General features: G+C 39.2%; 1 protein-coding gene across 2 annotated transcripts in view; it reads left to right on the top strand.

Moving 5' to 3' along the window:
- Positions 1-21,135, top strand: part of GRIN2A (glutamate ionotropic receptor NMDA type subunit 2A) — a 164,246-nt gene extending 143,111 nt beyond the window's left edge. For both annotated transcript variants that reach the window (XM_021538020.3, XM_077786839.1), the window contains 2 exons: positions 7,008-7,246; positions 8,908-21,135. In XM_021538020.3, the coding sequence (XP_021393695.1) occupies positions 7,008-7,246; positions 8,908-10,698 (2,030 nt within the window). In that variant the 3' untranslated portion in view covers positions 10,699-21,135. The remainder of the gene's footprint in view (positions 1-7,007; positions 7,247-8,907) is intronic.
- Positions 21,136-25,847: the final 4,712 nt, after the last annotated feature.

Here is a 25,847-nt window from a genome sequence, read left to right as displayed (position 1 = left end):
TTGTTCATCTTGCTGTCTGTACAGCACATCTCATTATCTGCAAAAGCTTTGAGTTGATGATTAGCATCTGCAGCTTTGTTTAAGATAGTTGATCATCGGGATGATTCTTTAAAGCCCAGTGGTGGTTGTGCTGCTTTTTTTGTCTTGCTGTGGTCACAAGGTGAAACTTCCATTGTTTTTTAACAGAGAAGTAAAAATATTTCTACTGAGACACAGAATCTCAATCTTCTGTTGAGAAATAGAAGCACCCAGGAGCTCAGAAGCAACTCAAATGATACGGCTGCTAAGAAACAGCACCATCATTTTGTTTGGATCCTCCGCCCACGGCCGCAGGAATTGTCAGAACAGAAATGCCGTGCGCTGAGGAATCGCATGATCCCTGCTTGGATTTCTTTTCTGAACCTCTGTAGGAGCAGCTGGGCAGGCTGACGTGCCCAGCAGCAGCGTGGTACCTGGCAGCTGTCTCTGCTGTGTGCACAGAGTGGGTGAGGTGCCAGCAGTGGGACAGGGCTCGGGCACAGCCTGTGGCGTGCCACAGCTCCGGACGCGGCGTTTGGGAACACACCTGTGCTCCTCTGGGAACAGCAGGAGTTCGAGGCAGCTGTCTGCAGGCCCAGCTGCTCTGATACTCCTCTGGCTTGGGCTGCACGTGCCATTGAAAGAGTGGTACTTTTTCAGAAAATATCCCACTAGGTCAGTTGGGAGGCATTGTTTCTGAAACCCATAGCACTCTGTCTTTGGGATTTGGTGTAGAAGCACTGGTGCATAGAAATTGAGGATAATTTAGCTTTATCTTTCTCTCTTGTTAAGTCTCCCATTTCTCTTTTTCTTTTCTTTCTTTTTTTATTTGTGAGAAGATGAGATTACTGGACTATACAAATGACAAATCTGTTTCAGAATTAAGAGAGTAAGAGAGGTTCTGAGTGTGAATGGGATGAAGAGAAGACAGCAAGAAGCCTTTAGCTATGAGGGATGCAGCACAATAGAGGAATAAAACACTCATGGCAGCAGAAATGGTTGGATACAAGGAACAGAAAAAGCTGGGTAAAGAGCAATTTTGGGCAGGAGTGTTGAATACCAGCCAGCTGGCCAGGTTATGCATCTACTTGTCCGAGGTATTTGTAATGTATTGCACTACCTGCAGATTAAGAGCTCAGTTCAAAAGACAGTATGGGAAGAGATCTCCAAGAAGAGGGCAGATGGTGTAGCTGTATTAAGCCCTTAACCCTTGAAGCTGAAAACTTTAAAGGAATTAGAGACTCAGAGACATAAAAAAGAAAACTGGTTCTGGTCTGAGTTTCCACAGAGTCTGTTGTCCCTTCCTAATAACTTTCAGTTCTGGTTAATCTTCATGTGCTTTTAGGGCAGTTTAGTACACTAAGAATTGTTTTCCTAGGTGGATAATTGCTTCCCAGTCCTTAGGGGTAATAGGTAACTGTGGAAATGAGATTTGCCCCCTTACATCTGGAAGGGGAAAGCTCTCTGCTATTTTTTTCATATTTTAGCATAAGCCTTCCAAATCACTGTCTAGATTATAAGGAAGTGTAGCAGTGTGACTCACACGAGCTGATAAAACCCATGAAGGAAATACGTATGTGATTATAAGGACATATTTTCGGTGTGTGCTGCTCAGGCAGAATACACCCACAATCACAGTGATTTTCTGTTTATATATTTAGTGTCCTCCTTAAGCAGTGGGTGGAACAAATGTGACTGAAGAGTGTGAGTGTATAAGTGGAGGGCGTTTGTGTAGCTGAACAAGAGTTAGAGGGATTGTAATATTGAAGTCGTGCTTAGCAGTTTGTTAATTCATCCTTAACTAATGGGGACATGCAGAGTGAAGTCATTAGCTCACAGTAAGTTTATTGCTGTCAGTCATCTGTGTTCCTCTTGCTATTTTTACAGGGGGAAATAACTCAGAAAATAAGACAGAGAGAGATTGTTTTGGGGGATCCAGGCTGAATTTGAAAAGTTGCTCTGCTTTTATATAATCTCTTTGAAACATTCTGTATGGATCATATAACTGGGTCAAATTCGAATTGATGAGCTCATTGAACCAAATGCACATCAACCTATTTGGCTGCTGACCCTGCTATTCAGGGGGAAATACCCTTTTATTTTAGTCCTCAAGTGGTGGGGTGCTGTCCTCCTCCTCCTCCTCTGTCTCTTAGGAGGAGTTCTACCACAGTAAACATGGAACATAAATTTGAAAACTACTTCTTGTCCAGCCTGAATAAGCAGGTGATCCTGTTAGTGCCGCCAGGGTCTTTTGAAGATGATGCCCTACATCTGACCAGTGTGAGTGTATATATTTAACCCTCCTGCTCATCATCTCTACTGGGTACATGCCAGTTTACTGTGCCGACTGCTCAGGCTGAACTCAGGGTAGGGCTTTGCATGAGAGCCCCCACCCTGACACTGTCACCAGCAGCCAGCTCCTTTGGCACCTTCTGCTGTGACACATGCGCCAAGATCTCCTGCGGTGACCTGCTTCTGGCCCGTGCCTTATGCAAGTCCCAGGGAAGTGCTGACTCCAGAGGTCTGCTGTACTTAACCAGCAAAGCAGCAAGGGTGCTGGGCTGCATCTCTGCTTTCCCCACTGGGACAGGGCATCCTTTCCTCCTGCGGGATGTGCAGACTGCACAGAGCAGGGACGGCTGCGATGCATGATGCAACACAATGTATGGGAGAATTAATCTTTCCAGACAGCTCTCACTGATGCAAGGCAATGTTTTTTGGAGTCAGGGGTGGGTGAATGCCCATGCAGCTGCAGCTGCAGTTGCCGATGCAGCTGCTGAAGGGCCTGGCAGTTTGGTGCAGGTGTACCTGGCACCGGGGGTTCCAGTGCTCAGGTGGTTGCAGGTACCTGTGTGCCATGAACAAAAGGAACCTGGGCAGATCAGTAACCCCCCTGAGTCCCAGAGAACTGGCACATCTCAAGACCCACAGTGACACAGGCAGCTGGGCACCAGGGAAAGGTGGCACAGCCTGCAAAGCCTGCTAAGGGCCCTGATAAGAAAAAGTGGGTAATTCTACCCTTTAGACTGTATCGTTTCTGTGACTGAATAATGAAATTTTTATTGTGACAAAAATTCTCAGGGGACACAGTGGACAGTTTATCAGTGCTTCCCAGGATGATATCGTGTGAAATAGGCCACAGGAGTTTATGTAGAAAGGAAGGCCCTTTTGGGATATGCAGGCCAAATGGCCAACTGGCACATTTCTGTGCAAATAGCAGCCAGAGCAGAGAGCTCCATAGCCACAGGAACAAACCCAGGAGGAGCACAAAGGGATGGGAGCACTGTTTGCACTGTAACCTGAACCCATTGTAAATAGTGCTGGATTACCAGTGACAGAGCTGGAATGTTGCAATTTATTAGAGTTTTTGAATGAATACTGCAGACACTCAATGTTGCTTGAATTATGGATTTTTAAAGCACTTGCTTATGCTCATACTTACACTATAAATTAAACAGATCTTTTATGAGACAGTGCTATAGAATTTTTAAAATATCTCAGTGTAGGAATCATGTAGTCATTTGTGAGTTTTTCAGGTGAAATAGATTGTGGATGTGTTAGACAGAAAATAAACTGTATTTTTTTTTTTTTTTTTTTGGTTATATATATATATCAATACTTCATTTTCTGGTGTTGTGCTTGTGTCATGATGTACTTTGCTGCTGAGACCTGCAGCTGTTCATTTACACCTTAATCTAGTCCACACATGAATGAAGGTAGGAAATGATTGTGGCATTACTTTCCTTTAGTAAGTGCCTGAAGTGGAAACAAAAACCCTTAAAATAAGTCTGATTAATATTTATGAGTAACTTGAGACCCCCCCCCATTAGATGCAGACTTGAACTTAACACTCAGTTCAGTGGGGCCTGGCATTTATGGATATTGAGGTTGCTGACTTAGAATTTCAAGGTCTGTTTTATGGAATATTTGGAGCTCCCACTTGGTAATGAGTATTATGCACACACAGGGATGACTGAACTCTCCAGTGCCTGGTAATCACAAATTGCTGGCCTTACAATTGCCAGTTGTAATATATTGCTATAAGTGTCATCACCCTAAACATTCAGCTCACAAGTCAGACGATCCAAAAGGATTTGAAAGACAACATTCCTCCAAATGGACTTTGTTCTTTTAAATTATTTCCTGAACCAAATTATAATTAGCCTCAAAGTTCAATGTTTTGAATTCAAACTCCAGGCCAGGTTTGGAATAAGGAATGAATTGACACCACAGATAAAAAAATTTCTCATGCTTGAGGATTTTGTAATAAAAATGTTATGGTTTCTGTGAATATCTGGTTTAAAGTGTAATGGGCAGGAAAAGCAATAAGAAGATTGGGCATTTTTGCTAGTTTTATAGGGTCAGCTATGCTGAAGTGCTATTACAGTTAAATTATTTCCAATATTGTCTGTGTTTCTGTGTGTCCATACACATACATATATATAAATATTTATGGACATGTATAAAAATATATACTGGAAATGGCAATTGCTTTATACGGAGAGACCAGAATTATCAGCTTAATATGTCCATTCCCAGATAGCATCATTCCATAGATCTGATAACCCAATGATTAGCAGTGCTTTGCTATCTGTAAAAATGTGGATTCCTTTTGGGCATTAATTAACAGTGATTGCTGTCATTGTCAGATATTATGGAAGGGATGGAATTACAACAGCAGGACCTGCAAGGCTCTGGCATGCTTTGTTCTTCTTTACTTGCAGGGCACTGTCATTTATATTGACTCAAAACAAGCTTAGTTCATTTCTGTTGGGATGTTTTTGGAAAGGTTGCTGGATTATCAATAGTTACTTTAGATGTACATGCCAAAGGGAAAGGAACACAGAGGAAACAGTAATAAAAAAGAGGTTTAAATTCCTTCGTGAATTTTGTTATGAACAGTGAAAGGGCACAGCAGTCAAATCAAATTGATGCCTGACAATCATGGGAGATGTGAGTTTTCCTGTGGGAAGCAATGAGATCTGATTTGCAGAGCTTCAGCTAATGCACAGACCAGAAATATTGCTCTCTCTTTGGACTTGAATTCTTTTCTCTTCTATAGCTCTGTGAGTTTTGTTCACAGACCTTGGAGAGGACTTGAAAGAGAGACAAGGGAAACAGTCCACTGAGGTTTAGCAGAACAAAAGAAATCCAAATGTTCTAAGATATGGAAATGCAATAATGAACCCCAATTATCTATGTGTGCAATATCTGTACTGTTACAATTAATAATTTATTGTCCCAATGTCCTGGATTAGAAGATTTTTAAAGATTCATTAGGATTGACTTTCTTCTTTGGGATACTCTTAGGTATTTTGAAGATTGAGCACTGTAATTTGGGAGAAGACACATTGCCTTTTGCAGATGTAGAGGTTCAATTCATGCTTCAAACACAAAATTAAATTCAGAATTAGCTAGAGACCGAATAATCCCTCTTACAAATTTGTGAAATGCCTTTGGTAAAGTGCATCAGAACTTGTCCTTTCTACTTCAGTTTTTCATTCACATTCTCTGAGAAGCAATTTCTCCATCACAGTTTTGTGTTCCATTTCCAATAGAAGCTCACATCCAAATTATCTGTGGGCTGCAGCTTTCCTGGTGCCCTGGCACTCTATCCTGCAAAATGCTTTTTCACAGCAGGTCATTGATCTTCTAGTCTAGCTTGAAGGTAGCTGAAATGTCAATACAGCTTCTAGCCATTTTTTTCTGTTCTTTTTTTCCAGTGATGTATGAATTATAATAATACTGAAAATGTATTCCCTAATCACTGGCTAAGGATTAGGGATTTGTACCATGGAAATTCTTCCCTCATATTGAAGCCATATCTTAAATTGGAAAGCACACCAAGTCAACTAATACTGTCCTTTTTGGCCCTCTACATTGCCTGCTGTATTTTCTATAAACAATGAAGTTTATGACATTAAAAATTGTAACATAATTACTCAGCTGACTATATCCCAAGAGAGTAAAAAGGCCTTAATGTCCATGCAGTGCTTCACTAAGAACAACACTAAATGTTTGAAAATTAGGCAGTCATGCAAAATAATAATAATAAAAAAATTTGGCAGTAACAATTGCAGTTTCTTGCCCACCTCTGTCCATGCTGGCAGTAGCAAGCACTGCTAGGTGACAGTGTCCTTCATCCGAGGCCAAATCTCAGCAGTGAAATACGGATTCAAATTAATAGTGCACAAGAGAGGGAGGGAGTGGATTTGCTTCCTTAGCTTTAAGTAAATGAAGTGTTTGAATGGCAGTGAGGATGTGGCACAGCCAGAACTATTTCAGGCACGTGATGAGGCTGTTTCTGTTTCTGTTGCTGCCCAGGAATCTAGAATGGCAGCAGCACAAGGGAATAGACACCAGAGATGAAAGCAGAGACCAGATGTGTCAGGAGAGCTTCAGCCACAACACTGCAGCTTATTTGCAAGGAAGAAATAAGTTTATAATGGATCAGATGGGAAATAACAAACTTCTCATGGCACATTCTACAAGGATTGCAAGAATTTGTGAAATTTATCTTGGGATGTTAAAGGGAAGTGCCAAAGGGAGGCTTCAGTGTGGATCAGGAAGGTACCAGTGCACGGCAGTGGAGAGGAGGGGGCATGACAGGGTCTGGTGGAGTGTCAGGATGCTTCTCTGATGAGTTCTCTCTCTGATCACTGCAGCCTGTCCCAGCTCTTTACTAACTCATTCCACTCTCTATAACAGGCCCTAATAGTTATAGCAAGCAGAAGAAAGTTCTTTCTAAACCACAGAGCCTGCTTTCTAGAGCATCCAGCTTCCCACGTAATTTATGAAATCTGAGGACATCTGAAACTAGGGTGCTGTGAGTTGAAATCTGCTATATTTGCAACTCCTGGCTAGATAAGTCTGCAGTGCTCCACGAATGAAGCATTAAATGGTGCTGTATTTTTAAACTTGCAAAGACTTTCAATTCTGTGAGCAGTGATTTTTGCATTTTAACTGGTTTGACTCCTTGCTCTCCCCAGGGGAAATGGAAGAGTTAGAAACCCTGTGGCTGACTGGTATTTGTCACAACGAGAAGAACGAAGTCATGAGCAGCCAGCTGGACATCGACAACATGGCAGGGGTGTTTTACATGCTCGCAGCAGCCATGGCACTCAGCTTAATAACCTTTGTCTGGGAGCACTTATTTTACTGGAAACTTAGATTCTGCTTCACTGGAGTCTGCTCAGATAGGCCGGGATTGCTGTTCTCAATCAGCAGGGTCAGTACTACTTTCATTTTTCCCCCTTAGGCAACAGAAAGAATAAACACTGCCTCCCTAAAACATTATCCTTCCTTTTATTCTCACCTGGACATTTAAAGTGCATGTTAGAGCAGCAGTGTGGTGCTCTGGATTAGTCAGTGGGGCTTAGGATGTACTTGCATTCCTTGGGAAGTCTTAATCCATTGGACTGTTTAGGGTATGAATTATCATATGCCAAGATAATCAGTAATCGAATACTGAATCAATTAATTATTGAAAACTGAATCAATTAATCAGTAATTGAATACTGAAAACAAACACAGTAAGGGAAAATTTCGCTGAAAAAATGGTAAATGCAGGAAATGTATTAATTTCCACATTAAAAATCCAAACAAAACAAATACTAATTGGATAAGAGACATTAGCTGTCAGCTTTGTGCATTTCTTAAACAAGAGAATTTTAAATTATAAAAATACAGTGGAATATTTTTGTAAGGTTTTCTTGATAAAAAACTTGAATAAACTGTATGAGAAAAGGTCAAACACAGGTATCATTTATGTCTGATTAGACACTAAGGCAAATTTTAATGATAACTTTACCAGACCCAAAGGGGATTTACATATGCAAGAAACTGATACTTGTACAAAAAAAAAAAAAAAAAAAAAACCAACAACAAAAAAGGAAATGTGGGCTTATTCTTATGTTTTTTACAAATTGGTTGAGTTTTTTCTTTATATATTTTTAAAACAGATAGAACTTTCATTAGGCAATTGATTTTTCTGGATTTTTTTTATATAGCTGAGGAGAAATGAAAGTGACATAAAAATGGCTAATTGCTTTAAAGTGTGCTGCAATTACCCTGTTGAATAGATTGGAGCATTTTGGAACTGTATTAAAAATAGTCTGCACTACCCTATTGGGGATTGTCTAGAAACCACATGCACCTTAACATCCACATTTTATATTTGAACTTTATGTTTCTGGCCTTTTTGTATGAAATTCTCCTAAGAAATATAGGGGAAAAGAAGTATTTATGTCAAAGATAAATGTCTGAGAATTGCTACTTCTCAGGGTTGGAAATGTCAATTGGGCTCACAGGAGTGACCAAAGAGGTTGAAGTGAGATAATGGGCTTCAGCCTTTTGCCCAAAATTAACTCAGTTGCAGCTTTAGAAAGAGCTGGGGTTTTTTTCACATGTACTGGGATAGGGATCAGAAAAGCTAAAAGTGATGACTAGAAGCCTTTTTATTTCAGTACAAGTGAAGAGTACCTTAATCTCCAATAAAATAGTCCCACTACAGGCTAGTTTAGAGGGGAAACTTAATCACTGGTTTAAAATAAGAGAGTATTGCTGAAGGTTAGTTTCATTTTGTGACAAGATTAGGGAACCCTTTGAGGTACCTTCTAATCTTGTATTCTGGAATAAGCTGAGGAGGCCAAGAGAGACCACTGGTTTGTGAAATACTGGCAGTTTTTCTCCTTTGTAGTTCTAACAGATATAGGAGAAAATATTCCTCCATTTCAATGCAAGGAAAAGATAAAAAGCTAGAGATGTACTATTAATCTTTCCAGTAATGAGATAAGAAATTTTTAATTTTTCTTTATTGCTAATTAAAAATGGAAGTTGTAAAAAGTTATACCTAGTGATTTAATTTGTTTTATATTTCTCATATTACAGGGTATTTACAGTTGCATTCATGGAGTACACATTGAAGAGAAAAAGAAGTCTCCTGACTTTTCTTTGACCAATTCACAAACCAACATGTTAAAACTGCTGCGAACAGCGAAAAACATGACCAATATCAATCCTTCAAGGATTGACTCCCCCAAAAGAACAGCTGATTTTATTCAGAGGGGTTCTTTGCTTATGGACATGGTCATGGATAAGGGAAACTTGATATTTTCTGATAACAGATCCTTTCAGACAAAGGACAACTTTTTTGGTGACAACATAAGTGAACTGCAGACACTTCCTGGCAATCGACACAAGGACAATCTGAACAACTATGTTTTCCAAGGGCAGCATCCTCTCACACTGAATGAATCCAATCCAAATACAGTAGAGGTTGCAGTAACAACAGAAGGAAAAGCGAACTCCAGACCCAGGCAGCTTTGGAAGAAATCTGTTGAATCTTTACGCCAAGATTCTATACGTCCGGGCCAAGGCTCCCAGAGAGAAAATGGGTCAGAGGAAAACAGGCAGCTTTCACTGAAAAGCCAAAGATACCTTCCTGAAGAGATTGTCCATTCAGATGTCTCAGAGACATCAAGCAGAGCTACTTGCCACATGGAAGCTGAAAACAACAACAAGCACCACAAAACCAAGGACAATTTTAAAAAAAGGACAGGAGCATCAAAATACCCAAAAGACTGTAGTGAAGTGGAACTGACATATCTGAAAACCAAACAGGGCTCTCCACGGGATAAAATCTACACGATTGATGCTGACAAGGAGCCAGGATTCCGCTTGGACACACCTCAGTACATCGAAAACATTGTCCTTCCAGAGCCTGTAGAGCTTCCTGATGTTTACCAAGATCACAACGACAACTACAGGAAAGCTGAACACGCTAATAGGACTCCATCACATAATGAAGACAGTCTTCCAAATAATGACCAGTATAAACTTTATGGAAAACACTACACTCTCAAAGAAAAAAATGCTACCCTAGGTGACCTGAACGATAGGTACAGGCAGAATTCCACCCACTGCAGGAGCTGTCTCTCCAACATGCCCACGTATGCGGGGCACTACTCGACCAGATCTCCCTATAAATGCGACGCATGCTTGCGGATGGGGAACCTCTATGATATTGAGGAAGATCAGATGCTGCAGGATACAACGAACTTATCACTTCCTGAAGAAATATATGAGCGTACTTGGTCACAGAGTAGTGCTCTGCAATATCATAAAAAGAATAAACTGAGGATTAGCAGGCAACACTCTTTTGATAATATCGCTGATAAGTCCAGGGAAATTGATATTGGAAGACCTTCTCGTAGTATAAGCTTGAAAGAAAGAGAGAAATTTCTTCAAAGTAGTCCATATGCAAGCATGTTTAGTGTTCCCTCAAGCAAACTGTTGAGCAACAAGGCCTCACTTTTAACTCATGCTCTGGAGGACAGTAAGCGGAGCAAGTCCCTGTACGCTGTTCACTCGGATGATAACCCCTTCCTGCACTCCTATCGTGATGACCAGCATTTATCTCTTAGGCGAAGTCCAGCAGATCTTTATAAACACTCATTGCCAACAAGAGGAAGAAATGATAATTATTTAAGGTCATCCATACAGTCTACAGCATCATACTCTTCCAGGGATGGTCGGATCCATAATGACATGTACATTTCAGAGCATGTTTTGCCTTATGTTGCAAATAGGAATAGCTTGTACTCAACTCCAAGGGTTTTAAATTCCTGTAGCAATACACGTGTGTATAAGAAAAGGCCTAGCATTGAATCAGATGTTTAAATTTTCCATGAACACTTTATCTATAGGGAAAGAATAGTTGCCACCATCTTAGAGGGAGAATTTTTCCTTTAACAGTATCCTGCTCTAGTAAATGATACATAAACCTCTCCCTTTCCCAATGTACTTTTGTACATGAATAGGTAAACCGGTATGCTCTGATCTATCCTTTTAAAATATGTCTTGTTAAAAAGGATAAAAAATAGCCATTTATGTGTGCTTTATATATAAATGGCAAGTTGTACTGAAATAGCCCCAATATATGTTGGCAACTATGCTGTTTTGTACCTAATTATTTTACTATTTCGGTTATTCTAATTTATGTTGCTAAGTATCATTCAATGTACTTTTGTCCTTAGAAATGTTTAATGATTTTCTAGTACTGGATAAGCAATATGGTATGCATGTAGTATGACACAGACAACAAGAAATAGGGATGCATTTGCACAGATTCAAAAGTAAGACTCTAAAAGATAACAGAAATCTAAGACATCCAAAAATATATTTTAACTTCATAATCATTTTCAAAGCCAAATAATAATTAAAAAGACTCCCAAACCCCAGGACCTTAATAAATAAAATACAGTGTGTTAGCACAAAATTAGGATGTTCCTTCTAGACTGACAGACAGTAGATGGGAAGGCAGTAACCCCAAACATGTGAACTGCTGTGTACCAGAAGGAAGCCCCATGGATATTAGTTAATGTTCATGTACAAATGCTTTTCTTATATTGCACATGCACTTACCATTACAAAGTAAGTTCATTGAAAAGTTTGCAGTAATCTTGTCAGAAATTTCACAGCTGCCTAATCCAGAGTATATATTTTTAGATATCACTATATGGCACTTCCTATGGAGCTGTGGACTTTATTAGTAACCTTGAGGCCTAATGTGTACGTAAGTTTGCATTTGCCCCTTACTGGAGATTACTCAGGGCTGTATAGTATTTCTTTTATTCTTTCACTTCCCAAACCAAATCCCAACTCACTGTAGTTCTTTGTTCATAGTGTATTAGTGACAACTAATTAATTGTATATTAATAGTATTAAAGGTGTTAATACAGTATCAAACACCGACAGCCATAAGCTCAGTGTGGTCAGTGAGGAGCGTGGTACCATTTATTTCCATACACAGAGAAGGATTAACTCCTTTGGAAGGACTTCTTCCTTCCACAACATTGTGCATATTTGTGGAACATCAGACCATTTTTCTAACCTCTCCAATCAAGTCTGTTGTATAAAGTGAATATATGCACATGTAACTAAGAAACAGTATCTTTATTATCACTTACTGATACACAAAGGTATTCACATAACAGGGATGCATTGTTATATGACTTTTCCTTCTATAGATGTCAATCAGATTATTTCACAAATAAAATGTCTGCTACACACCCCTCCTTACCCTCACTGGAAGAAAAAAACCCACTCGATTTTAACCATAAAGGGGAAGAGAGGAAACCTTTCAGGAGAAGAGTGTACAGCAGTAAATTTAATTTCACCTAAAGAAGTAAATATACTTACTAATAAATTTAACTATTGAAAGTGTTCCAGAGGTGGTGCTCTCCAATTTTCCTGCTACTCTGAGAATTGCTTTAGGATTTTTATGTAGAGGAAATTTAGATTATTCAAGCATTATTCCCTCCATTTCACTGAAGAACAGTGAGCAGGGAAACCATTACCACTGTGAATTGGAAAATGTGAATATTATCCTAACTTTTCTCTAGACTGAAAATCTTTTCAGCAGAATCGTGCCTGTCAGCTGTAATTGAAGCATCTGCATGCCAGAGATGCAGTATGCAAGGTGTTTAATTTAGAACAGCATACTGCAGAGCAGAGTTGCAAACAGGAGATAATATAAATGATGTGTAGGGATAGTCAAAAGAAAGCTTCTTGAATTTTGTTTACAGATTTTTTTTTTATTAAACAGATTTAAATTGACTTTGGCTATCGAAGTCCAGAATGAGTTCTTTGTATTTGCAAATGTATTTGTACCTCCACCATGATGGTGAAGGATGGTATTTTTTAAGGAATGAAATGTAATGAGATTTGGGCTTCTGAGTCTCTTTCCAGCTTCCAAAACTCCCAGTATACTTTACTATAAGTATGATCAGAAAGCATATCTATGGGTATCTCTATGCTGTTCAGGCAAAAATATATTTTGAGTATTCTTTATTCAACATTTGTTCATAATTATTGGCCCTGATTCACACGGGATGCTTTCTGATTCCTCACTGGAGGGAGGTTTTATAAAAACAAAAGCTCCTTGCACACCCTTAGAGAGATTCAGATTCCTTAGGAAGAGTTGTGTGAGCTAAGCAGGGTTAGGATGTCTGTGGGGTGAACACTACTTGTCATGAACCCAAACCTTTTCCCAAATACACAAGTATACCTTGCTCTTAAGTCTACAGGAAGGCAAATGCACTGAAGGCATAATGTGATAATGACTATAATAAAAATATTTCAGGCAAATTTTAATATACAGTCCAAATCATAGTAAATTAACAAAAATCCAAAGTGTTTTGAACTACCTGGTGTGTTTCAGCAGCTATGATATTTGCTGATGTCATGCCAAATCCTGCCATGGATGTTGCTGAGCATTTTACCCAGCAAATCATAAAACTCAGTGGTGGCTCTTGTCTTTCACATCATCATTAAGCTCTCAAGTATTTGTTGATCACTCCAAGTCTTTTGTATCATCATCTCTATCTAACCGGACACACATTATTAAATATTAATACGAGTATTGTGTGGGAAGCTGTGGGAAAGAAAAATTCCCATTTACATTTTCTTCCTTGAGATTCAGTTGTAAACATCCTCAACCCAGGTGGATTTTTTCTTTCTGTGAAATGTACAAGCAAATTAGCTACAACAAAATACATTGCAGTGCTTGCTTTTTCTGATTTGAGCAGATTTCTGGTGACTGTAGAGATTTATTATTATTATCTGCAATATGCAATACAACCACCTGCCCTGAACCAAAATAATGAGACTGAGGGAAGATTTGATAATGTTGCACAGCAGTTGTTCACATGGAAATATAAGATGCTGCCTTAAAGAGGGGAAAAACCCCACCAGACACCAAAAGTAGGGGGAGTAAGAGTCTGCATGCTTCTGTTGTTTTGATCTTGGTGTAAATCCGAGTTGATAAAGGGGAGAGCTGAGGCAGGGCTGTGGGCAGTAGCCGGTGCGCTTGCAGATGTGCTCGTGTAAAGAAGAAGCAGCTGAGAAGTTGAAGAAAAATCTTCAACAGAGCCACAAGCCACAGCTTGTGAGGCTCAGTCTAGAGCGTGTGGAATTCTGAATTTTGCCTGAGCTTTGTTGATATATTTGCACTGACTTTCAATTAAACCGAGATCAAGACTTTCTGTATTTCCCTCTCTCTCTCACTCTAGCTGCTGCTATACTTGAAGAGGAGAAAAGAATCTTCCTGCATAAGTGGCCATCCTTTCTGTACCTTTCTGGATGGTGCTGGTGACTTGTTACATTTTCCTGATTACAGCTCTAGCAGTTTGTTGGTCATTCCTATCACCACGATTTCCTGTGACTCCAGCTGGAACTGGATCAGGCTGTAGATGATATGGGCCATTCTTGGTAGCATGTCCTGTAGTGTTACACTGCTCCTGGATGACACCTTTTGTGGAGGCAGGATATTGAATTGCTGAGGAATGCAGTAGGTACATGGAGGTAAAAACAGATATGTAGACATACCTGCCTCTTGCTTCTTTTCCTCTTTTAAAGATATTGTAGAATTTCTTCATGTTTTCTGTCTTTCCCTTTTCACCACAGTAAATTTTCCTTTTTTCTCTCAAATAGATTTTGTGTTCTGCTTGTGTTTCTTAGAACAGTGTAGCCACCCACTAATTTAAAAGCATGGAAATAAGATATTTTAATATATAATATAAAATTAAGGAAAATTAAGAGATTCTGCATTTCTGGAAAATTTAATTTACTGTTTTTGCAGCTTTTGCTCAGAATTCATTACTCTAAGAAGCTTGGTTAGGAGAAAGAGTGCTGTGGACAAACACAAATGAAATCACCGCCAGCTCACCGTGTTTTGGCAGCATCTCATAAATACATGTCTCTTTATGGTCTTTCAGGAACACTTAAGAGGTGAAATAAGGCTCACAAGGGAAATCAGGTGTGTTTTATTTTTTTCCTAATCAAAGCAAATCTTTTTATACAATTTTAAAGGAAGCAAAGGCTAGAGCTGTGTGAGCTTTGGGTTTCTGTGCTGGAAGGCTGAGCTCTTTCTGTTACCAGTGCGGAGAGAGAGAGAGAGAGAGAGAGAGAGAGAAGCAAGAGAAAGCAAGCTCCCTCTGGATGGAAGTTCAGAGGACTGAAGGCTCTTGAGCAGTTATGTGGGGGATGTGTCCAGAAATATATTACCTCTCTCTGTTGACTTTTTAGCAAGTATAGGCTTCTAACTGATATATCTCAGGTGGGTTTAGAAAAACAATGGTCTATTTACCCCCAGCCTCAAAAATCTGCCAGGTAAATCTGCAAGTGAGTACCAGGTTCAGCCTTGGAGGTGTTATAGGTTCCTGTGCTCATGCAAATAAGTTGGTTTTTTTTTTTTTTTTTTTTTTTTTTTTTTTTTTTTTTTTTGTGGGGTTTGCAATAACCCCAGCATAGTTGGGATGATAATGTGACTACCCAGCATGGGAGAAAAATGTCAGAATTGAATTGCTGTGTAATAAGTTTATACTTTCATATTTCTGCATATGCACCTTAGAGATGGGGAAGATTTTGGTAGTGTTCCCTCCCTTGCTTCATTTATCAGCATAGAACAGAAATTGTGTCACAAATCTAAGGGTCTGAGAATCTGCCTGGATTTAGGAAGAATTCAAGAGGTGATTTTTTGTTTGTTTGTTTACATTGCATTTAAGATGTTTGATATATAAAACCTAGTGAAAACAGAACTTAATGAAAAAATGCTCTCCTATTTAATATTAAACAATAACTATCCTGTTGCTTGGCTAGATGGTGTCAAGTGTTAATCATCACATTTTGTGCTTCGTTCAAGTTGCTAAACTTTCCCAGCTCTGGTGTTAGCTCAAAAGTCCTTTTAAAGCAGATACCTTTCCTGTGCAGGACAGTTTGGTTTGCAACATAAAAACAGTTTTCCAGGGATATATTTAAATTATTTCCTCAGCAATGATTTTTTTTTTTTTTTTGTTAATCTAAACTTCCTTTCTATTGAGAGCCGAGCCTTCCAAACTTAGCAGTACTGAAGGAACTTCTGAAAGAACATAAAGGCTTTTCAAAGTGTGGCTTACAATACGAGCCATTTCCCTGCCCAAACTCACCTGTACTGTCTTATTTAAATGTATTGGCAACATGTCAGCATTCGAGGGTGCTCAGTTTAATCACAGCTGTGTATTTCTCTGTGATGTGAATACAAATACAGAGAGGAGCGGGGTTTGATGGAAGAAAGGGTCAATGTGCTCTGGCTGGAGTCACCAGTGAAGCTGTGGTTAAATGGGAGTAGCCTCACGACCGTGCTGTCTCTTACATGTTCTGGTCATGCAGAGTCTCTGTCTGATGTGCCCATGAGAGTCTCTGTCTGATGTGCCCATGCTGTACTTGGTGTGAAGCTCCTGTGGAGCTCCTCAGCTGTCCTTGTGGAGCTGCTCCCGTGCTCGCCCCCGTTCCCGTGTCGCAGCGGTGTCTGTCAGAGGGGAGGTGGCTGCTCGTGCTCTCCAGTGTCTTGGCCCGACTCAAGGGGAGCTGCAATCCTGCCCTGCTTCTCCCTGCCCTGCTGGGGAGGGTTCCTGCACTCTCTGTAAATAAGCTCTTCATTTATTTCCCTCACTCAAGCTTTAACTTTTTTCCTCCCCCTGCTTCTCTTGACCTGTGTACAGAGTATGCGCTCTAAAAATATGTGCTCTTCCAAAGTCCTGTGACTTTGGAAGCCAGGAATACAGGTGTGCATCACTCTGCAATGCAGTGAAAATGCACTTGGTTCTCCTCGTGGGATCATGAGCTTTTTTGTTCCATACTGCAGAATGTATCTGTCATGGTTGAAACTGTTATTTTTTTAAAAAAATTCTGCAATTCTAACAGCTGTAAGAATCCACTGCTGATTTTGTGATGATTTTGTCATATCTATAATTTAAGAACCAGAAATAATATAATTAAAAATAAGTTACCTCACTATTTACCAGGTTTTTGTTGTTTTGCGCTTAAATGACAATTTTTACTCCTTTTGCTTAATTCTTTATCTGTATTGGAAACAAGGCTAAATTAGTAGAGAATATAGCCATGCTGTAACATTGTCATGCAATACCTTTATTAATAGATAACCACACTAAATATAGTATTACATATTTAAAAGAGAGATGGGTTTGACTCTCCAACTCTTAAAAAGTAGTGGTGATAAGCAGTTATACTACTAGATGTTTTGTCCTTTCCCTTTTGTATTAGTATTTGTTTTCACTAATATATTTCAAAAATTATATTTCTGTGCACGTTAGAAAACTGTGAAAATACATACCAATAAATATTGTGATACTTATTCAGTGCACTGTAAAGTTCCAAATGAGATGATACTTTGCTTTTGGGAATTGATGAAAGTTTCCTCACTTCTCAGAAATGGTACTAAGCTTTAATGTGAGAAAATGGTAATATTTACAGTGACATGAAATTTTAATGGAGAATGTCTTGTTTTGCACTTCTGGTACTACTAGAAGAAATGATATGTTTTTCTCAGCAAATGCATTATGAGATAACATTTTATAATTTGTTTTGTGCATTGCAGTATATAAGAATAACCGCTTTGAAGAGATTTGTGTTACTTCATTACTACAGCATTCTTTTGTCTGATAATTTTTTTTCCTGAGCCCATTGAATAATGGTGTTTAATGGCAAAATCCTTTTTGGGAATGTATTTTGGCTTCTGTCTCACATTGCAAACCCTGAGCTTGGACTTGTACTGATGCAGTTGAAGGCCCTGCTGAGGCTGCTCTGCCTTTCTGCGCTCCTGGGGATGGGGACCTTCCTTGTTCCCAGCTGGGACGAGAATAGAGGAGTCCAAAACACTTTTGGAGGATGTGCTGTGCAACAATACAAATGTAAATGATCTTCAAAAGTGAAAACAAAAAGAAATTGGAGGTTTAGCCACACTAGTGGAGGGGAGGGGTCTGTGACAGGGGTCTGCAGTTTCTGGAGGTCTTGATAATTTTTAACTAAAGTAATTTCAAATCTTCTTAAGTTTCTGAAAGTAACTGAAAAAGCGGGAGTTTCCTTTTTTCTTTTAAAGCCAAAGTCTTTACGTTTTCATATAAGGTTTCACAGGAAAATGGGCCAAAGAATACAATTAAATATGCAAATGGTTAATCCTATGGAAAAGGGTATCCTATTATCTTGATATGCACAAGCATATTAATGGTAATAGGAACAATGTGTGTAATTTTCCTGTATATTGCTATGTAGGTTGCACTATTTTGAATGACACAAGCCTGATATTTTAATGACCAAATACCATAATATGCTGTTTATTAATAGTTTAAACTTGTTAACCTAAATATATATACAGTATACACAGGCATGTGTGCATACACCTTCCAACCCAGTCATGCATGAGTAATCTCCCAAAGCTGTGGACACATTTCAGCAGTGCTTTATTTTAAGTGGTTTTCTCCTTTCCAAACCTCCCACATCTAGAAATTCTCTAGCAGCTTTTATTGTAGTGTTCGATACCAGGTACAGATGGGGCTAAAGGACTGGTTTGGGTCAGGATTGCTCTGTGCTGGGACACATGGAAACATTCAGAGTTGCTGTCCAAAAGAGCTGGAATTGATGCTTGCTGTAATAACCAAGCCGTAGGGAAAGGATGGCTTTTCATGCTGGTCTCAAAATCTTGGCCAGAGAGGCTCTATTGGCCTGGTGACTGACCTTAAACTCAGACTGACCTTAAACTCAGACTGACCTTAAACTCGGTGTCAGCTCATGTGATCCACATCTGGTCATGTTACTTAAGGCAGCTGAGGAAGGATCCTCCAGAACAAAATTCCCAGGGAAGAGGAGCTGGTGTGTGCACCAGCGTGTTCTCCCATGCAGACTGGGCAAGGTCTAAAGTGGTTTTGCATGCCAGGCAGGATTTATCAGTGGTGAGCAAGGCACTATCACATCTCTCCATGCACGGGCTTTTGTGCTTGCTACACTGGTGATGTGGAGATTTCCACTGAGAAATGAGCGTGGTATTTGGCTTCTTTTCTAAATTTATACTGCTCTAACTAAAACTTAAAAAAATACCTTGGAATCATTTGGTGGAAGTAATTACTGAGCTATTTTTGAAAGAGAAAGTTGTATAATTACCAATTTTTCCACCTTAACCAAGAAACAATACATTCTGCAGGGTCAGATTTTATTTACTGCTCATTGCAAATATGTTTTGGAGCAGAACTTGGCTTCAAGAAAAATTTTGCTTAGCCTATTATTACCTGGTCTAGGGGAGTGATGGGTGTGCAGATCCTGAGTGCAATTCATGCTCAGATTTTAAAATTTCCCATGCTTTAAAACCTCATATTGAAAAGGTTTGGAAATTGCATCATATTGAATTGTATGCAGCTAGGGAGGAAACCAGTGCAATTCCAGTAAGAGCTGTTAGCTTTATACTTGCTGTCAGGTATAATATTTTAGAATAGTCTTGCTCATTTCAGAACATTCATTTTGCACCAATGAAGAACAGCCTGATCTCTCTGTCTTCACACTCACACCCATGCACAGTGGATCTCGTGCCTTCCCTGCTAAAACCAGGAGGCACAAACAGAATTCATTAATGTGTTAGGCAAACTCCTACCTGATTCTTAACCCATCGCTTCATTTTTATGCAAAATCTGCATCCATACATGTCAGGGCCTCACAAGCACTTCGCCTGTGAGTTAATAATGTTGATTTTAATTCATCAGATTCAAATTCACACTAAACCTGAAGGGCATTTTTGTGCTTCCTTTTATCCTGTTTAAGGATATTTGTGGGCTTAGATGAAACACTAATATTTCTGTGCTGCTAAACAAAACACACCAGAAATATTTTAAAATCTCAAATTACACTTTGAAAAACATTTTTTTACCTGTTTACTTGAATAATGTCAATTTAATGTGTTGTCTTGATCAGTTTTTGTACATATACATGTATATATATATGCTATATATAAATATGTATATGTATAAAGTTTTTTGGGGAGAATGAGGGGCAAGACAGAAATCCAGTGTTGTGACAAAGATTCTACAATAATTTATTAACATTTTCAAGTAATGTATTGTTGTTTGAGTTTGATTAGAAGTTATTTGCTGTTGAACTATGAAAAAAATGAAATACAACCGAGAAAAAGAGAATTCACAAGATTAAGTTAGGATTTTTTTAACAAAGAAAATTAATTACTAGTACAGTTGGAAGAATATTCTTTTTTTATGGGGGAAAAGAACTCGAGGTTGTAATATCAATTACATGGAGCTCTAAACTACATTGCACTAGGAGAAATTTGCATGCCAAAAATAAAATTCTACCAGAAATCTTGGAACCATTCAATTCCATACACTGTAAACTAAAAGTCCTATCACTTCTGTTATTTACTAGTGCAGTTTGCTGTAACAGTCTCAAAAGTGTCATACTTCAAACCAAAGGGTAAGTCACAAATTTCCAATTACTTGCAAAGAATAGTAGAGATTTGAAGAGCTCTTAACACCTGAGGAAAAAAATCAGGATGTTAGAGTAGAAATAAAAGAATATTGGTGAAGTGTAATCAACCATAAAATAATTATTTTTTTAGAGAATCCGGAATTTCATGATAAAATTCACAATCTAATGGATTCTTCAAAAGAAAGGGTTTGGGGAAAAAGAGATTTAAAATCTAGTTTTGACATTCCAATTACAGTCTCTTTTTTTAGCTAGGTTTAGCAAAGTGAAATGAATTTGAGCACAGGCAGTTTCAGCTGCTGTGTGGCACAGCTCGTGAGCACCCAGCTGCCCCTGCAGCCTCTGTCCCTTCCTCTGAGACCTGGGGGAGGCTGGAGCTGCCCCAGAGCAGCGTGGGGGAACTGGGGTCACACTCCTCTCTCCTGTGTTCACATCCTGTCTCACTGCAGTTCACCCTGACCATATTCTAACCCAGTGCATGACTGAGTGCTAATACTGTATAAATATTTTGAAACATATCTTTAAAAAAAAAAAAAAGTTTGCTTCAAACTTTTTATGATAGAGAAATATATAATTATTATGGTTGTCTGACAAATTGTATTGTGTTCATTTTTTTTTTTTTTGTTAAATATGTAGAAAAACATTAAGGGAATGGGGGACTTGAATGTCTGTGTGTACTGAAATGTATATAACTATTTGGAAGAACACATGTGCCAAGTATAACATGATGTAAAAATTGTAAATATATGAAAAATTCATTTTTCTAATAAAGATAATTTCTGCCAATTAATATGAAAAGGAACAATGTTATCATTCTTGTCTGTCTTCCTTTTTAAATGGGACAAGATGAAGCACCACCTACGAAGAAGGTTTACATTTGTTTTTTCCTTAGCCATTGATGTGATTTGAAGGGTGCTAACAGCCACATGTTTTGAGACATCTTTTGCTGTTAGAAATTATCTAAGGTGAAGATGCCTTAAGCTAAAGCTGACAGTGCTTGGTGATCCCAATTTAATTTAATTCACAATGGGGACCCAGACAGTTAACTTGTAGAAAATTCCTTTGTTGTGAGGATGGTGCTTTGAGAGGTGCTCCCGCAGCAGGGGAGCAGGAGGAGCTCAGTGAAGGATGGGCCCTTCACTGGGGCTCCCTCCTCCCAAATTCTGAGAAGCATCAGATGCCCGAGGCATGGTGGGCCTGCAAGAGGACGTGACCTTGGCTGCAGAAAGGCAGGAGCTCTTTGGGCCCTTGTGGAGGCAGCATCCAGCCTGAGCAGGGGTGTCCTGCCAGGAATGATGGAGGAGAGCTGGAGCTGTGGAGCTCAGCCAGGTGAGCATGGGGGAGAGCAAAGCAGGGTGAGAAAACAGCAGCGATGTCTCACATCTGCTGTGACTCTTGGTACTCACAAACTTGTCTAATGTTCTGGTTAATGGAAATATAAATCAAAATAGAGGTTTTGGTAGAGCATTTAAAATTAGTTCTAAGGTTTGAGCATTTGCCTGGAAGCTAAAAAAGTGATGTTCACACTGTGCTCTGAAGTGGTTCTGTAGGACCTCATTTTCCATGATGTCCCATCAGCTAATTAAAATCTTTGAATCCACAAATGGGCAGAAACAAACCTTTGGTGGTTAGAATAATGTTATTTGAGGCAATGGGAGAAAAGTTGTTATAAAAATCCAAAGTATCCGTTTGATAAAGGGGCTTTGTGTTGAATGTAAATATAATGATAGGTGTGAAGGGTGGCTCAGGGATATCGCACAGCAGAACAATCTATTTGTTCCCAAGATGAACATGACTGCATAGATAAAATGAGAGATATCAATTTGGACTTCTGTCCTTAATGAGGTTTTTAATGAGGAAAAACCTGTTGGGCTTATGGTCTTCTGCTACAAGATTCTTTCAAAGGGGCCCGGCCCAGTTTGTATCTAAACATCTCCATTTCATAAAACATGAGATATACCCAAGTTACTGAATCATTATCTGAGCTTGAATATTTGTTTTTATGTGATAATGGTGTTGTACCCAGGCTGGTGTTGGCATCAGGGCTGCTCCTCCCAGCTCTACCTGCCAGCAGAGCAGATTCTCTCTGTGTGTCTCTGAGTCAGCTCAGCCTCAGCTTTGATTCCCTTTGGGATCTGGTTCAAAGACAGCCACATTCCCCCAGATTGTTCTTCTGAGTCTTTGCTGATGTGTCTATGGCAACTACCAGTCTTCTAAGACTTTGCTCGGTAAGAAAAATAAAGCTTAAGTGGTGACTGGGATATAGAAGCTTTTTAAGTGTGACATATTGTGCATGGCACTGCCAGCAGAATTCCCAGCAAACTGAGCAATACTCCTGGCACCAACACAAGTTTTTCCCTGTAATTTGGACTCAAAAACACCTGTTCTAAGGCCAGCTGCTGAAGTCTGCTCATGTCTATATACAGAAACACAATTCACCCTTCTTGTTGTGGGGAGTTTTCCCATTGATCATTCTAGCTGCTTGTTTCTCTGCTTCTTCCAGCAGTTTACAAACAGCATTAGCTTCCCCTTGCAGATTTGTTGCAATACAAACACCAAACCATGGCTTCCACAAATTGCATTATTGATCTATTCTATGACTCTCTGTCCTGCTGTGCTTTTCCCACATCAGCAGGCACCTCCCCATGTGCAGCACTCTGGTCCTGTTTTCCACTGGAGAAGGGCAGTTTCACAAGCTGAACAAGGGTCTCTGCATTGATTTCTGTGTTTGTGCTCTAGATGTTCCCAAAAAGCTTTCAGGTGGGTGGGAGGGTGAGGTTGTGTGTGTGTAGTTTACTGACTATTTATTTGTTTGCCACTAGTTAGCTTACACAGGATAATCATTGCAGATATTGACTGCATAATGTTCAATTCAACATGATCAAAAAATTTTAAAAATAATGTGTATGATTGCTCCTAAACTATAGCAGTAATGATTTTAATGCACTGTTTCTCAGCTTTGCAATACGCAATAGGGGATGGTAATACAGAATATAATAGTAATTAGCATTGTTTAGACAAGGTTATTGCAAGGTCAAAGACACTTTCCAGCGGTCTCCATGTGACTCCACGTGTAATTTAATAGCAATAATCCTTAAAAAACGATTGGCACTGCAAAAGCACATGGTGTTTTTAGGGTAGACCTCAGCCTGCTAGTTAGATGTGACCCACCTCATGAGATCATTGAACCCTTTCATAGTCCAAAGCTACATAACATTTACACTGTCTGTAAAAAGCTATGAAAGATACAAAAAGCAAAAAATTGGAACATAAAACTCCAGAGACACAAAATACAATATTAAACAGGTTTGAAAGTCTCAAGCCCTCTCGTTACAGAATTGTGCAGTTCCACTAATTACTTTGGGGACTGAAGCTGTTTGGATTTCAGAGGCTTGGATGGGAGCAGCTGTCTCCTTCCACCCTGCATGGGGAAAAGCAAATTGAGTAGGAACCATAACAGGCATTTCTCTGTGCTGAAGGAAAAGCAGAGACCTTGGCTGGGTTTTGCTCCCAGTTCCTGAGATGGTGTAGTTTTATCAGTTAAGAGGTTTGCCAACATAAGAAAAAGCTTCCTCAGTGTTATCACAATAGCACAATGCTGATTTTACCCTCCTCTTTCCCAGTAAGAGAAATGTGGCAAATTGCATAATTCTGGTAGCTGAAATGCCTCTAAGTCCCTTTTCTGCAGTAATAAAAGAAGAACCATTTCTATACCTTGGAGAAGATAAAAGTAGTAGGAGTGAGGATGACAAGAATAGCTGATTTTCCTCTAAGAACAAAACTAATGTTGCATTGATTTGGCCACAGTGAGTGTTTCCCAATATGGGCTTTGAAAGCTGCAGAGCATGTTAATTCCTGTTACCCTTTTTATTTTATACGTAAATGTGTGTGAAGAGCTTATGTTTAAAAATAGGAGTGGGGATGATGCTGAGGGATTTTGCTATGGGGGAAACTTTCAAAAAGGACTAGATAACTCAAAGTATCCTGCAAAAAAGTGTGCAAATCTCTGAATATGCCTCTCACCAGTAAGAACTTCTAGCAGTAGCTCTTAACCAACCAAGAAAATAATTTATTTTCAATGAAGCATCAAATCTCAAATTGTTTGTCCATTTAGAGTTTTACTTTAAGTTGAAATGCTGAAATTATATTCAGGTCCTCTTTTCCTCACCTTTAAACCCACTGCTGTTCTTTTCCATGGATGCACTATTATCTCAGCAAATGGGAGCAGCCAATGTGACCTTAATTATATTTGTACTTCACTGAACGAAACAGCTGTGATCGAATCACCTTTGTTCTTATTTCTCATTCCTTCCATCTTCTCCTGGCAGTTTTCTTTATTTCTGTCCCTGTTAGACTGTGGAAGTGTGAGCTGCACCTTGGGCCAGACCTGCATGGTCAGCACATTTCTGTGTGTTACAAGCATTGTAATATCCATATTCTTTTCTATTCCTGTCTTTATAAAAGCTAACATTTTGTTTATTTCTCAGCTGCCGCTCTGCAATGAGTTGATTTCAGTATTCAGAGCATAATGGCATCCATAAACTTCTTTTTCAGATATTGGTTTTGCACTCAAAATGTTTGGATATGTTGAACTATTTCTCCTTGCATGTTTTTATTTTTATGACATTCCTAAACACTAACATACTTTTTTTCCCCCCTAAATATTTGAGTCTGACAGGCCATTTCAGGAAGTCTTTCAAATTTGTTGAGCTTGAAATAGCAAAGAAATGACAGGACATTTACAGACCCTGGCTAGGGCTATGAGTTGTGTGTTGTAAGGGATGCTGGACAGATTTACATACCTCTGTGGCCTGAATGCCTACGTGTTGTGGTATTGCATCCTGTGTGCTGAGGACTTTCTGAAATAATGTTTCGCATTTAAAAAAGGTCGATTATGTAATGTGATGTACTGGGTTAGGCCATGAAATGCTTTGAAGTCAGAAAATGAGAAACCCACAGTTTAGGTGATCAAGAAAATTATTAAATATTGATACCTTGAGAAAATGGCATATGTCTTCAATTCTTTCACACTGTAATCTAAATAAATCACAAATTTATTTCTTTGGGGAGCTAGATTCAGGTAGCAGAAGCAGTTTTATAGACAGAACTTGAGGCAGTGGTGAAAATAGCCCTATTTAATTGTGGTATTTAACATATTTCTCAGAGCAGTGGGTGGGTACATTTGAGTGTATAAGAACCAGAGCTGCCAGCTTGTTGTTCACATCTGTGTATTCCCCAGCTGGTTCTGTGTCTTTCTCTGGAAACCTTTCTTCTTCCTGAGGCTGGGAGGAAAGTAGGATGTGAGGTTATCTGCAGGATGAAGCTTGTACTCCCTTGCTGTCTGTGGGCTACAGCTTCACATTGGTTTAACAGCTGGACTCAATGATCTTGGAGGACTTTTCCAACCATAATAATTTTATAGTTATAGTTTATAACTGTAAAACCTCAATGCTGGAACATCAATAGCCCATGATTTTAGATGGAAACTTGAGAGGTAGTTATTTACACAT

The sequence above is a fragment of the Lonchura striata genome, chromosome 16 (genome assembly GCF_046129695.1).
Source record: "Lonchura striata isolate bLonStr1 chromosome 16, bLonStr1.mat, whole genome shotgun sequence".
In the NCBI taxonomy this organism is placed as follows: domain Eukaryota; kingdom Metazoa; phylum Chordata; class Aves; order Passeriformes; family Estrildidae; genus Lonchura; species Lonchura striata.
Note: the sequence above shows the minus strand (reverse complement) of the source record. Positions and strands in the feature narration are given on the sequence as shown.